This window comes from Buteo buteo, chromosome 5 (genome assembly GCF_964188355.1).
Source record: "Buteo buteo chromosome 5, bButBut1.hap1.1, whole genome shotgun sequence".
NCBI classification, from domain to species: domain Eukaryota; kingdom Metazoa; phylum Chordata; class Aves; order Accipitriformes; family Accipitridae; genus Buteo; species Buteo buteo.
In genome coordinates, this window is record NC_134175.1 from 23435445 (window position 1) to 23450067 (window position 14623).

The 14623-nt window shown below is 37.4% G+C and overlaps 1 protein-coding gene across 12 annotated transcripts in view; it reads right to left on the bottom strand.

Moving 5' to 3' along the window:
* HYCC2 (hyccin PI4KA lipid kinase complex subunit 2) overlaps window positions 1-14623 on the bottom strand; it is a 59833-nt gene that overhangs the window by 12411 nt on the left and 32799 nt on the right. For 11 of the 12 annotated variants that reach the window (XM_075028100.1, XM_075028109.1, XM_075028104.1 and 8 more), the window contains 8 exons: window positions 13723-13902; window positions 11623-11703; window positions 10861-10976; window positions 9972-10067; window positions 8096-8212; window positions 7331-7418; window positions 1866-2025; window positions 503-670 (listed from right to left, as the gene is read on the bottom strand). In XM_075028100.1, the coding sequence (XP_074884201.1) occupies window positions 503-670; window positions 1866-2025; window positions 7331-7418; window positions 8096-8212; window positions 9972-10067; window positions 10861-10976; window positions 11623-11703; window positions 13723-13902 (1006 nt within the window). The remainder of the gene's footprint in view (window positions 1-502; window positions 671-1865; window positions 2026-7330; window positions 7419-8095; window positions 8213-9971; window positions 10068-10860; window positions 10977-11622; window positions 11704-13722; window positions 13903-14623) is intronic. The other variant, XM_075028111.1, reaches the window with a different exon arrangement.

Genomic DNA, 14623 nt, shown 5'->3' on the forward strand with positions numbered 1-14623 from the left:
ACAGGAACAGGAAACTTTGTTCTTAGGAATTTAAAAACTGCAGACTAACAACACACTGTTGTAACTAAGTTGTAGCCAAACCCATTTATACCCTATACTGTCTACTTTTCAGAACTGGATTCATGTTCACCTGGTGCATTTTTTCCTTCTGAATGTTAGATTAAACATGCTCAGTAATAGAAAGTTTCCAAGCAATCCCAAAGCTCTTGGCTATTACCCCTGGTTTTGGTTGGGGGTTTTTTTTTTTGCTTTTTTTTGCCATGCCAAGCAGTCTTTCACCACACAGATGCAAGCCCCAGGCCAGCCCACATGATAACAAAAGGTAGTACCTGACCTGATGTTAGGTATATAGGGGATGCGTGTATTGCAAAGAGAAGCTAATACACCCTGGGATAGCGGAAACACACACTAGAATGGAAAGAAGTTCTGCTTGGGGATAGGGAGCCAGGATCCTCCTCCAGCAACTGCCTCACTGACTTCTGCCTCCTCATCTCTGTCCTACCCTCTGTTGTGGCTGCTGCCAAGGTGGGCTCCGGGAAGCCATGCTCAGGGGTCCTGCGCATCAGCACCTCCCCCTCTTGCTCACGTTTGATCCCTAGGTCTGTGGAGCCGTGTTGGATCGGTGAGCCAGGTATGCTTGAGTCAGCCTCGTTTGAGAAGTCAAAGCCATCTGGGATTCAACATATAACATTTTAGTGCTTTTCTATTCCTTTCTTGGCATTCCAACCCAGGCAGGGAAAATAGAAGATTTATGTGGACATGGAACAAACACAAAACACTACCCATGCTTAGTTAAAAGTTGTGAGAACATCCACAGAAAGGGACAGGTGGGCTATACTATAGATTAGAGACTAGCAAATGAATATATAATGGCAACTACAGTGAAGACAAACATGACCCAGAGTCCTGAAAACAGAAGACAGCTACTTGTTGTCCTGGACATCCTCATTCAGCTGAAGACCAGAGGTCATCAAATCCTTTTGCACATGATACAGGAAAAAGAAAAAAGAACGAGTACCACAGGAAAATATGTAATCCTTGTTTTCAGATTCTTTTATCCTCAGTTTATTTTTAGGTTATTCTACTTTTTTCCTTCAGCCATTTATGCAGCTTTTTTTAATCAATGTTTTATACATGCAGCAACAAAGCTTTATAAGTATGACAAAGTGATTTCAAAGCAAGCTTTCTGCTATGCCTACACTGAAGATGTCATCATATCAAGGTAAATATTACCACATACTTATTTTTTTTCTTCATACAGTCAAGCACACTTCCATACAGCATAAGTACTCACTGAGGAAAAGTAAGGACTAATTTTAAGCTATCCAAAGATATTTTATGACATGGCCCCTCTCTAAATTGGGCCATATGATGGTAGGAGTGTGATGTTCAGCTTTTCCCTCACCCACTGCCTTCAGTAGCTTTAGGTAGCTGGAACCCTATCAAGGTCAGGATAATACCATTCATTCCCTGAACTATTTATGATGGGAGGCAGTTGAGTTTTAGTGTGGATTAAAGAAAGAACTCAAATCCTAAGCCAAACTCTACACCTACAAATTTACGCTATGTTACATGGAGAGAAAAAAAAAAAGAAGTCTTACTGAACATTTTCCAGCTCCTCCATTTTCTCACCTACCTCATGGGTTATCACCAAGTCAAAAACAAAACACCCCAAATGTTCATGTTCATGCAGTGCTCTGAAGATGTAAAATACTATATGTTGTTTTGGGGTATCAATTCTCAAAAAAACAAACAAACGAAACCCAACCAACTGTTCTGCAAACATTCAAACTCAGAAGCGAGATTACAGTGATGATGATGAATACAGTACACCACAGTATTTGCTCTTGGCAGAGAAAGCTCACCTTCTCTCCTCCAGCGATGACGACGGATAGAAGCTGTTGTAATAGCAGTCCGAGAAATCCTCGGCACTGTTGGAGTAACTTCTACCTTCAGTACCTTCTGGCCTTCTTGCGATGCATCAGGAGCATCAAAGGGCAGTGAGTTCTTCATGGCATTTGCAACCTAAGATAAAAGTAAAATGCTATACTACTGCTGTCCTAGACTGCACTAATGGCAAAATTATATCTCTTGCTGGATACGGAAATGGAAACAACCAAGATTTGTTAATTATGCCAGATCCCATCCCCAAGATTCAGTTTTTAACTACGTTGAAAAGCTCATCACAAACCTATTCCCAAAAATATAGCTGATTTTTCTCCATTTTTTTGAGGTAATTTATTTTGTTCCACATTTGCCACCTGTACTAACAGAGGTACCAACCTACATAGGAAGGTCTCCATCCAAAACAGACTGCAAAATGACAAGGAAAATACCATTTATGTTTTATGATAAGAATGTCATAAAACTAGGTCACAAGCCAAGCCAATGCAAACAGCATATGACCTTGTGCATGGCGGAGACAGGGCCAGTTTCCACCTCCCGTACCCCATAACCACCACCCCACCCCCCAACCCCCGCCAAAAAAAAAAAAAAAAAAAAAAAATCCCCAAAAACTAACCAAGGGGATTAGACTGCAGGTACCTGCAAGATTTTTTAAAAAAATTGCAACCTAAGCAATGAGCATCAAATCATTAAAATGCATTAATCATTACTAGATCTAATTTTTTATTGTGATAGCCTATTATCAAGTCAGAAGTTTTGTTTTGCAGCTTTGAAGAGAACAAATGACCTTTTTTGGCTTTGATGCTTTAACTGCTTCTTTGAATTTCCCATAAAATGCCTTTGTGGGATTAGAGGTTTACTTTAAAAAATAAAAAAAAGAGCAACTTTCAGTTAATATTTCCTAGTTTAGAAGTAAATTGTTCAAAAAGTGAACTCGTGTACCAACTCTTGAAGAGCAAGCTGGGTCTCTATGGCATGTGCAGTGTTCAACAACAAAGTTGCTGCACACAAAATGCAATTTAAAATCTAAATAAATAAATAAAAAGAAACCAAAACAAAACACCCCACACCCCCAAAAAAACAAACCCAAAGGGAACACACCTTGATTTTCCAAAATCTTATTGACTTTATACAACCAACCAGCAATAAAAATATTAGACACATTTTAAACTTAACATCACAACTTCATTCATAGACCTCTTACGCTTCACTGACATCTGACTTCCTACATGCTCTTTACTTCCTCTCTAATGAAGACAGAAGATAAAGAGGGTCAGAAACAGTTAGACTTAAAATAAAACAACTATGGAAAATGTAACTTGCTCATCTCTACAAAATCCTACTTAGCAACAACTCCCACCATTATCTGGGCAAGCTATTCTCTCCACTACAGTTTACAAGAAACATTATGAAAAGCAGCTTTATGTAGCCTCCTAATGGATTTTCTCTTGTATCACAAAAGAAATTGATTTTGCAACTTGAGAGAACAGTTCCCTATATGGCAAGAGAAACATGTAGTCTACTTGTTAGCTTACGGCAAAGGTACATATAACCTATTTTAAGACACAGATAAAACTATAAGGCTGACTGTTCTGTCCACTCAGATGAAATACAGATCTAATGTAGAATATGCATCTTTGCAAGATACTCCACTTTTCTGGCAATGCATACATACATTTTTCTTCCTTTTAGACCATGCTATTTTTCTAAGAACAGGCATTTTGTTTACTGTATAAAGACTTGTGGCTAGCTGATAGAGTAGTATCAACTGTTTAGCACATTACTACAATCAAGCATTTCCTAGTTTTACGTTGTAAGCAACATTTTCATATGTTCACCTCAAGCTAGTGACAGAATTAATGCACTTTTAAATGTCATCAATGTTGTCTTGATATTCTGAGGTTGCCTGAGGCCTTGGAAATGTAAGGGACATCCAACAAATTCCTTCAACTCCCAAAGCCCACACACACCAAATCTGCTTAACTAAGTTGTCTTTTGTTAGCATTTGCCAAAACACAAACTACGAGAAATCTACTAAACCACTGGAACACCCCCTATTGGCAGAACTTTGTATTATTTGTCTTGTGAAGATCTCAGATAAAGTTTGATAAAAAGACTATATCAATTCATATGGCATGCCATAAAAGCTCCATGAAGTAAGGGTGTTTATTCACACTATAATAAAGTAAAAGTGACTTTCCTACAAGTTATAACAGGCAAACCATCCAGCAATCATGAGAAGAAATGAAACTGTTTCAGACAGTAAAGCACAGATCACAGAATATTAACCAAATCAAAGACTTTTCACTTCCTGGTGGGCCAGAATGGGTGCCATATCCTGATCTCCAGCTGCTGTTGTGATCCTGTAACTCCCCACTAAACATCTTCTCCGCTGCCTTCCTGTCTGACTTTTAACCAGCAGAAAAGATTATTGGCACCATCACAGAAACGCTTATCATTCTGCCTTCCACTTGTCCAACATTGCCCTTTGCTAGCTAATTCTCTCAGCGTCAACATTTGTTTGTGAACCACTCTCCTATTTACACATAGGCCTTTTTCCACACCATCCTCTTGAAATGGTACAAACTGTATTCACCCTATCCTTGATCACATTAAAGACTTCAGAAACTCATTTCTGCTGTTCTGAACCAAAGCAGGTCAAATTCAACAGTATAAATGGTTTGCCTTCCCATCTCCTATTCACTGGAGTTGTGCCCTCTTTTGAATAGGTACCCTTCTCAGTATACAGGATTAAAATCTAAAAATCAGTAGCAAAGAGCTTCTGCAACAAGACCAGAAAAGTGACAGACAGAGCACTTCTGCTTGTTGAAGCTTTTAACAGCTGACCCCTTCTAACAGCACAAATTGTAGTTCTGGGGACTGAGGAGAACCATATGAAGGTAAAAATCAATGCAACAGTAAAACTTCGAAACAGCCTGAACAACCAGTTTGAATGAGTCACAGCCCTCCTCTAACAGAAAAAAAACAAAACTGCGATCCTTTGGGATGCAAAAAAACTTGCTCACTATGTCTAATCCAGCACTGAAAGGCAGGAAAACAAACAGCATAATTCAGACTTGGCAAGCCAAGTTTTCAACTATCAATGACAAAGGAGGGCTGGTTTAAGGCCAGACATCCACTCTTGCCTACCAGAAAGGAGGTCTAACAAAAAGAACATCCAACAAAAGCAGTAAGTACCATCAACAAAATACACTGGGTAATGATGCTGTCACAATAGGGACTTGCTGATCCATGCTTCCTGTGCATCTCTGCACTGAAGACAGGGATTTGTCCGAAACAAGTGCAGAACTCTTTGTTCAGAGGAAAAGACTGACTGACTGGAACTGAGCTACTCCCCAGGTCCAGAGATACTTTTCTTTTCCCAGAAAAAGCTTTCCCCTTGCATTATTTCCTGCCCTTTCCAGAGCAGTCTCTGGATAACAGTGAAAGACCACTGCATCAACATTACAGGTATTACATAGCTTTCTGATGCTTCTACTTCAGGGGGGTTTTGGGGTTTTTGTTGGTTTTTTGTTTGGTTGGTTTTTTTGTTTTGTTTTGTTTTTTAAAGTCCACAGGCAATATCAACCTATTTAAATAAGAGCATGGATCTGCTATACTGTCAAAAATATTTCTCCAAGAGACATACCCAAATACAGGGACCGTGATGTTTCTCATTGTAATGATGACTGATGGCATTCCCATAATTATACATGTAGCTTATGTACAGATATCTAAAAACAATCCTAACTTGGGGGTTTGCCTGAATATTAAATGGACTTCAAAGAATTTGCTGCTGTTAGGTAATCCTAGGCAGATGCTGAACTTGAAACTTATCTAGGATGCTACACAGATGATATTTTATTTGGTGCCAGTAGTTTTAAGTTTAAAATACAAAATTTTATAATGCTGCTAAATTATATACATCTCCTGGAGAATGCAATGAGGTGAAAGGACTCCAACCTTGGAAAAAGTCAAGTCACTTGAACATACAGCGTGAGGACAAGGACATGCAGGTCATTTTTTAATAAAACTGACAATTTCTTAAAGCTGCTTTTAAAAAAATTGCAGTAAAGCAAGATAGGAATCAAGGCAATGATCAGAATATTAAGAAGAAAACCCCACAGATGTGCCTGAACACATATGCATGAAAAACCTGACAGGTGGGGAAAGGGGAAAAATTGGTGATGTCATGACATTACTGACACCAGACAAATGGGATGCAGAGGCAATTGTAGCTTTGGAAAAACCCAAAGACATTCTAGAAGATTAGAACAATTAGAAGTAATCTTTAGGGACAAACTGATTAAAAATGAACAATAAGGACTGAAAATTGTCATATCATCAAGTTCCAGATCCTCCTACACACCTTTTAAATGTAGTGGTTTGATAGGGTGGCCCAATTCAGCAGGTTCAATATTTAATTTAAAACTTTCAATCTGATGGAGCGATGAGTCATTTCCAAAAGGAACCAACTATTATAATAATTCAATGGATACCAAGCATTTAAAATGCAGCAGTGTCAGAAAGCCTGTAGATAAATTTTACAGCCAGTATTAATTAATCAAGAGAATTTTACGTAATTTATTGCAGAGGAGAGGGATCTCAGATTGCCACACAAAAAGATTTGTCCCAATCCACTGCCTTCTCAATTATGTAAAAAGCAGTAAAATTTTACTGCTGTTAGTTCAGAGGAGCACTAAAGGCTTCTAGCCTTTAGTCTGATGCAGAAATGGAGACAGTAGTCTATTTTACTTTATTCTCCTTCATTTTCCCTCTTATTTTGATCCTCATTCCTATACCTGACAAAAAAGAAAATCCCTCCATTCTTCCTTTCTCTCTGTCAACCTCCTCATCCTTAATCAGAATTAATTCCATTCTATTGCTGCTCCTCCAAAGAAGGTAAAGATTAAGACCTGACTGACTTTGATCAATCAAAATCTGACATTGAGTCTGGAGATGAAGCTCCTTTTCACTTCCAGCTCTATCCTGTTGTTGCTTTTTCCACTGTGTTATCAGTTAAACCACACAGCATGTTCTGAGCCCCACTGAAGGTCTAGAAGCAAAGAAAACACCTTTTTTGCAACCAATGTCCTATGACATATAATCATTCTTTTAAGCTTCTTTAAATCACTCAGCAGTAGCTTATGCCAAAACAACATAAACATTTTGATCCAACTGTAATACTTTAGAAAATCCTAGCTTTCAGCATCAATGAGTCCTAGGAGAACCCAACACCCTAGCTTAATACTCAAGTAGAAAAAGCATAGTATAAAAAGCTATGTTGAAAACACCAACTGTTAATAACCACTTGCATTTGGGAGTGCAGTAAGTGGCCACAAATGCTTTCATTACCAGTCAACTTTGGAAACACATCTATACTCCTGTTAACCAAGCCCGTACATTGCAATAGATTGTTTCTTACCAGCAGAGGCTGTGAGTAGAGTTCAAGCTGTGCTCTGTAAATTATGTCCTCTAATACCTCCTGGCCAAGATCCCACTGACCATTATATCTAAAAAGTAAAGAAAGATATTTATCTTTCATATCTTATGAACTCAAACTTGTCTTTTTTCTGCCCAAATCCAGCTCTTCACCTCTGCTTATGTACACTCCAGCCCCTTCGCTTCTTTTAAAAAGTATACGCAAAGCATTTTTTTATCTTGTTGGTGTAACAAAAAAGCTGCACCCTATCGCCTCCAAGCAAGACAAAGTTGATGCCATAATCAGGACAAACTTAAAGAATACAAAAAAAAAAAAAGGGGGTCAAGATGTAAAGTTTAACGCTACTTAGCAGAACTGAATTTCCATCACAAATGGATTTTTGCTACCTCAGAAGCTATTGACATTCAAGAGGTCTGCATTTCATCAGGTTATCTTGGCATCCAAGCTCATTACGCTTGTGAACAGAAGGTATCTGGTGGTAGTGGAAACTTGGGAAAAGATGAAGCCAGAAGCCTAACTCTCTTCAGCACCTATTGCTGGCCACCTAATTCAATGCTGACAAAGACATTTTCAAATTATCTGTTAGCTGAGCGAGCAAGTAATGGGAAATACCCTAATCAAGTTATAAACTTGTGTTATGAGTTTAACTATTTTTTTCAATCATAAAGCAATAGCATTTATATTTTTAGTTCAATTCATGTAAACCCAAACATTTCTCTTTATATAAAAAAAAAAACATCCACTTACATGGCATAATAGACACCTGTGAGCAGCTGCACCATGAAGTCAGGGTCTAACACCACTCTACCACAGTGTTCCTTCCAGCGTTTCTCATGCTGCCGTGGAAATCCACTCACACACAGCCTGCAAAAACACACCATTGTAACAAAATGTTAATTCCACAAAGACTACAAATATCTTTACATCACAGCCATTTTAGTTAATTTTTTAAATTTATTTTTCAAAATCTAAGTACACAACATATAACATTCTTATGTTGCTCTCCCAACCATTAAAGTAGTTTTATAACAGTGCCTTGGGATGTGGCTTGCTGATAATCCAGTATTATTCCCATATAGCCATTAACTCCATCTGTTTTCTTCAAATCATAACCAGCTTCTGAAGAATGAGGGTAGCAAGATATTCTCTACTGCCAGCCACCAAGTAGGAGACTCTCCCCAAAATTCAGTAACCGAAACCAACTTTCTTTAAAGGAAACATTTCATTGTTATAGAAAAGAAATACGTCACCTCCCATCTAATGTATGATGACAGCATGCAATCACCTTTTACCTAAATTTGGGTAACACAGATACTGTATTCTTGAGAATTGCTCTCAGCTGCCTTCTAAAAAAAATACTTCTGACCCTTGAAAAAGTACCTGCCTTCCCATATACTGCATAGCACCGAGTGTCTGTAAAACTGAATAATTTATTTATATATTTAATATCTGAATCTTCATCATGAAAGCAACACATGGCCACTAATATATAATAACTGCTGCACTGTTTCAAAAACAATGAAAAAATCCCTAGCCTATAAAATGTTGTCTCTCTTCTCCACCCAAAGAAAGGATCTAATTTCCGGATGCAGGAAAATTCAACATATTCAGCAAATTTAGCATAGCCACAACTCAAGTGAAGGTGACAGAAGCATACCAAGAATTAACCCATTCCCATCAGAAATCACAGGAAAGAAAACAGGCCATAATCTTAACTGCACGTGTGCGTTACTACAGAATATATGTTATTAGAAGCTAGTCTGATCCTTCTTTGCTGCATAGCTGAATTGCATGTAATGCTTTTCTTTCATGGCAGCATTGTGCTGAAGCAAGCAAGCTAAATCAAAAAACATTTACAGAGGTTCCTCTGTTTGGGGGTAGCAGGAGAGAGAATTTATCTCATTTTAGACAAAAAAGCTGGTAAAAACAGACATATGGGAATATCAGATATACTTGAGATTTTTTCAGAACAAAAAGCAAGGATTTTTACCAACCAGATGCTTCTAAGACTATTCAAGTAGAAGGTTATACAGAGGGCATGTGTAAGAGTTTGAGAAATCACAGTACTGAATTCTCCAGAAACTGGGATGTTATTATCAGGGGGAAAAAAAGAAAGGGGAAAAAAAAAAAACCAAAAAACCCAACCCACCCATACCAAACTGAAGAAAAACCCAAACAAACCACGAAAACCCAGAACATTGTGCAAGCACTTCACATAAACCATCCTCAGAAGCAAGACATTAATATGTGGAAGTAGAGGAAACTGGTGGTATTCCTCACAGGATTTTTAAACTGACCACACTGAAAAATGACTGAAAGATATTTAAATCCAAAAAATGCAAATCAGTCTGAGTAGCGTCAACTAATTTCCCCCCCAAATTGCTTTTTCTTTCCAAATAACTAGAAAGTTACATAACTAGAATGAAAGCCCATGCAGTAGTAAGATAATCCATGTGTTTTATCTGTATGCAAGCACAGCTTCAAATTTCCAATTAAGTTGCAAGACTGACCAAGAGTTAAATATTTTAAGTTATTAAACACAACAAGTAAATTCCTTTTGCTGGAATAATATTTAGAAGTCTAGATGCACCCTGAAAGACTATTTCAAAGGCAAGTGTCTCACCTGGAACCCATCCTACAAAGTGATTGGTAGGAAGAGGCAGGCATATAGACAATAGCAGAATTGTAGCACAGCATAAGAAAGCTCAGCACCTCAAACCTGAAAAGAGACAAGAACAAAACCTTGTATAGTTTAAATTCTTAATATTTCATCAGAAGTTAACACAAAAATTCTACAACTCAGTCTCAAAAAATACCCCAAAGGAAAAAGTGTCAGAAGTAAACACACAAATCCTTAAATCCTCTTTAATTCTAATTCACTAACTTGAAACAGGCTATTAAAGGTTCAGTATTGAACACTTAAAATTATTATTACTGAAAGCCATTAGCATACACAGGAACTATGGAAGAAATTGCATATGGCATAATATTTGCACAAAGTTATAGAACTGGACAAAGTTATAGAAGTAGACGAGTCTGCAATGCATTCAAAATTATTTTATCGGTTTTCCCAGAACTAGCTTTAGACACAGGTAAAGTTGGCAGTCACTAGAACACAGCAGGGCAATTTCTCTCATCCCTAGTTCTGTCTACCCACTCAGCTCCATTCCCCTTTTCCTGTGGAAAAAGCAGTCACAGCCTCAGACCCAAAGCTGAATTTTGTTGAACTTCCAGGAAAATTTGAGTTGACAGACATAAACCCAAAGATATTCCTGACAGACACAGAAATGACAGAGAAGCTACTCTTCTAAATTAACTAGTAGAAGAACATTCAAATTTGGAACAAACAACAAAAATACTATACCTCAAGATAAACCTAGAGAACAATCTTGGTAATTTCCAAGCACTTAATGCTGAGAAAGGACTGAACACACAACGTATTCAGTCTTAAAGTTTAAGGACTCGTTGTCTGCCGAGTGAAGCACCTCTAATGTTAGAATACATCCACCTACCGGTTCTGTGCTGTGAAGGTTTCTCTTTGAGGATGAAGATCACTGTAAACTACCCTGATGAGATCATGCTGACATAGAGCTCCTTCAGTTAAAGCCATGGATCCAATAGTAGAGGGCTAGAAGTAGGTGGGGAGGAGGAAGGAAGGAGGGGGGAGAAATTAAGTCATAAGTAAAAGGTCCCCGAAAGCATTAAAACTCCTAATCACCCAAGCCAAAATACAAACTTGTCTTGTGATCTGTAAAAATGAAGATTATTCCAGAATACAGTAAATCTAAAACCATTACCTAATTTCATTATTATAAACAGCTTCCACACTTACAAGCAACAGAGCAGGTGAGAACAATTTTCAACTTTGATTCTTACATATCCATTTATAGTAAGTTTGTCCTAATTGCATAGACTTTTTGTACAGCAACAGTAGAGAAACAAAAATATGATTCCAAGTTCAAACTGTATTAAGGAGGAGTTAGAAGAAGGAAGGCTACTTATATACTAACACATAAGAGGCAAAAAAACCACAGTTGCAACTACAACACAGCTAACCTCCATTCAAAATGGGCACTGTCAGCAAAGGTTTTTCAACATTTACATTCCCTTTCTTCTACTAATGCTATTAAATTCCATTACAGTAATTGCAAGCTACTGACATTGAAAACTGACTGCAACAAGATACATCTAAAAAATGGCCCGTTGCATCAAATGGATCCAGTTTTCAATACTCTAGTAGATCCAATTCTGATTTACCACAGCAGGTCTCTTACCTCATGATATATTGAGGGTTTAGATAACGAAGGGATGGTGAAAGATAAAACTTTGTTGTTTCCATCTTTGTCAGCAATTTCCTGCATTAAAAAACAAAACCAAAACCCAAACAGAAGTAAGGAGATAGGACTTGGAATAATTTTCAACTCTTAGAAGACATTTAACAAATAAGAAGTTAGATGTCCTGATCTGATAAGACCATTAACACCCCAAGGTCTCTGTGCATTTACAGAGTATCAGCAACTTTATATACATATTTAAGAAGTGGGAAAGACCTCTATCACAGACTGTTTTGCAGAATCAGTCTGCAACACTTAAAAAAACAGCATTGGCTCCTTGATCAGTGTGACTTCATCAAAAACAGAACAGAATAAAAAGCTTTTCTAGCCCACCTTTACATTATAACATTTATTTGTAATAGAATTGCATAGTGGAGCAAGGTTAAACTTAAAGCCCAAAAGATACAGACGTATAAGGGCTGATGAGTCACTTGCTGACAATGGGCAGTACTTCATAATAAATGCACCACAGAGAAACGGTGAAATCAAGGGGACTGGCAAAGTTTCTTCAGGCATTCTATCAGTAAGAAATACACAGAATGTTTTCTCAAAAGGCTTTCAAACTGGTCAGATTTCATAGTTGCTAAGCTGCTACATAAGCAAATGCAGCAGTTTTTAAAGCAAATATACTAAGAGCAATAACATAGGACTATACCAAAAAGGAGTCTAAAATCCCGCCTTCTACAGCAAATTTCCAAACAATGAGCTCTAGTTATTCCAGTTTATGTGAAAACTTAGTTCAAGGTAGCACAGTACTTGTAGTAGGCTTTAAGGATCACAATGGGAGGACAGTTGATAGAACTTGGAAGAATGCAAAAGATTTATCCTTGTCTTTCACTTTCTAAGTATTGAGAAAATAACTTCACTCCTTCAGTCTCAGTATATGTACAGAAAAATATCAACAACTTAAAGAAAAAAAATAGTGGGAGCCACTGTCCATTTTGAGGCCTCTTTCTTCTCTGGAGAGAATGAAGAAATTATTGTCATCTAAAAATATGAATCATCAACATGACTTTCAAAGGAACTGCAAAAGGACCTTTATGAGAAAATGGTCAACAAAGATAAGCATGCTACTTCAATCCAGCAAACAGTACCAATAATCAACAAGCAGTTTCCAATGTTTATTTTCTATCAGAATAAATCCAAAATAACTGGATCTTCCAGTTGTTAGAGCTGGTCTATAGACACATAACAAGATTTTTTTTTTTAAATTTTTTTTTTCTTTTAAGAACCACAGTTTGACTGTTCTGTGTCTCATCATGTATAGAAACATAATACACAGTTTAAAGGAGGGGTTTACTCTGATAGTAGAAAGAAGGGCAATGTTTCAGTATCATAAAGTCCTAGAACACAGAAATTCCCATTAGAGATTGCCTATCTTGGCAGTATTGCTAAATTTATCAAACAGCCTCATAACATAACAAGAGTAAACATTTCCAGGCTAAGGTAAGGATATAAAAAAACTACTTTTACATCCAGCAGCCAAACTTAATAATCTACATTTATATATTCTTAAAATCACAGTTCCACTCAAGGCAACTATCTCCCTCAAATATACACATGCATGTATTTAAGTTCTAGCATGCAGAGTGGTTTCAGCTTCAAATTACCCTTAAAAAGACATATTCAAAGTAAGGAGGGGGAGGCGGGTGAAGGAAATGACACAAAGATTGACCAAGCATATTGGCCTGACAATCATCTCCATAGAAAGTTGTATTTTTCAACATTAAGGATGACTACTTAATTTCCTTACAAACACAACTATATTACAGTTCAAGAAAGCCCATGAGATGATCCTTTTTAGTTAAAATGTTTGTCTCAAAAAGATTACTAAAAAGATTACTATAAAAAATATTTTTGCAAACATGTTCTTACTAAACCTTCATTACATTATGCTTTTCTCCAGATTAAATATGCTTTCATGCGAAAGTATTATAATTTTAAATATGTTGTTCCAATAATTTACTTTATTGCTAGTAGTCAGTGATGCAAAACCTCAGATCAAAGCTTTCCTCAGCCATTCCCACTCATCTCACTTACCAAGTTGTAAATGCCAAGCAGTAATGCTTCGATGCAACCATTACTCTGCCTATCCCTGCTGGCAGTAAGACGCAGATATACCCAGATCAACTCTGGCAAAAATTGCAGTGTGAATCTCTTGAGCCGAACTTCAGAACTACGATAAAGTTCAAAGAGCTGGTGGCAAACAGGCTCCAGGAGCTGCGGAAAGGCAAAAAGGCTAATGAATTACTGTTAGGCTTCTCTAATAAGGGAGAATGAAATAGCAAATATAGGGGCTATAGTATATAGCCACTGCAGCCAGCAAAAATGACATTACTTGATGGCAAATAACTGAATAAACCAAAATAATATCTGCATTCCTTTTAATGAGATCTGTAAGGACAGACCTGAGGGGCACTGGTATGCTGTATCAGGAAATACGGACTTACTACAGCCACTACTGTCTTGTGCTTTGAGAACATTATTCTCTAGGGCTGTCAGTATGAGATTTATTTTGCATACAGGTACTAATTTAAGGCCTGCGACAGACACCTGGCTTGGACTATGTGCACCATAAAACTTTAATGGTGCAGTTATAAGGTTTATAAAAGTAGAAAGGTTAAAGATTAGCTGCTAACGACAAGTCTGTTGACAAAAACATGAATTAATTTCTTACCTACAGCTTTTTAGTCTCCAACCCAACAAGCGTGCATTTGTTTGTTACAATGCAAACTGATTTTTCCATCTTGAGCTGCCCTTCAGGTTTCAGTACAAGAATCAAAAAAGGCTCTTATCAAGCCAGTGATAAGCACAAGAAAAACCCTGCCATTTTAAGAGTCTACAATGCCAAACCAATAGTTAAGATGCATCCACAGAACTGTTAATCAACAGGGGAAACAACAACAACAACAACAAAAAACAACACGTCAAACTGTCTCCC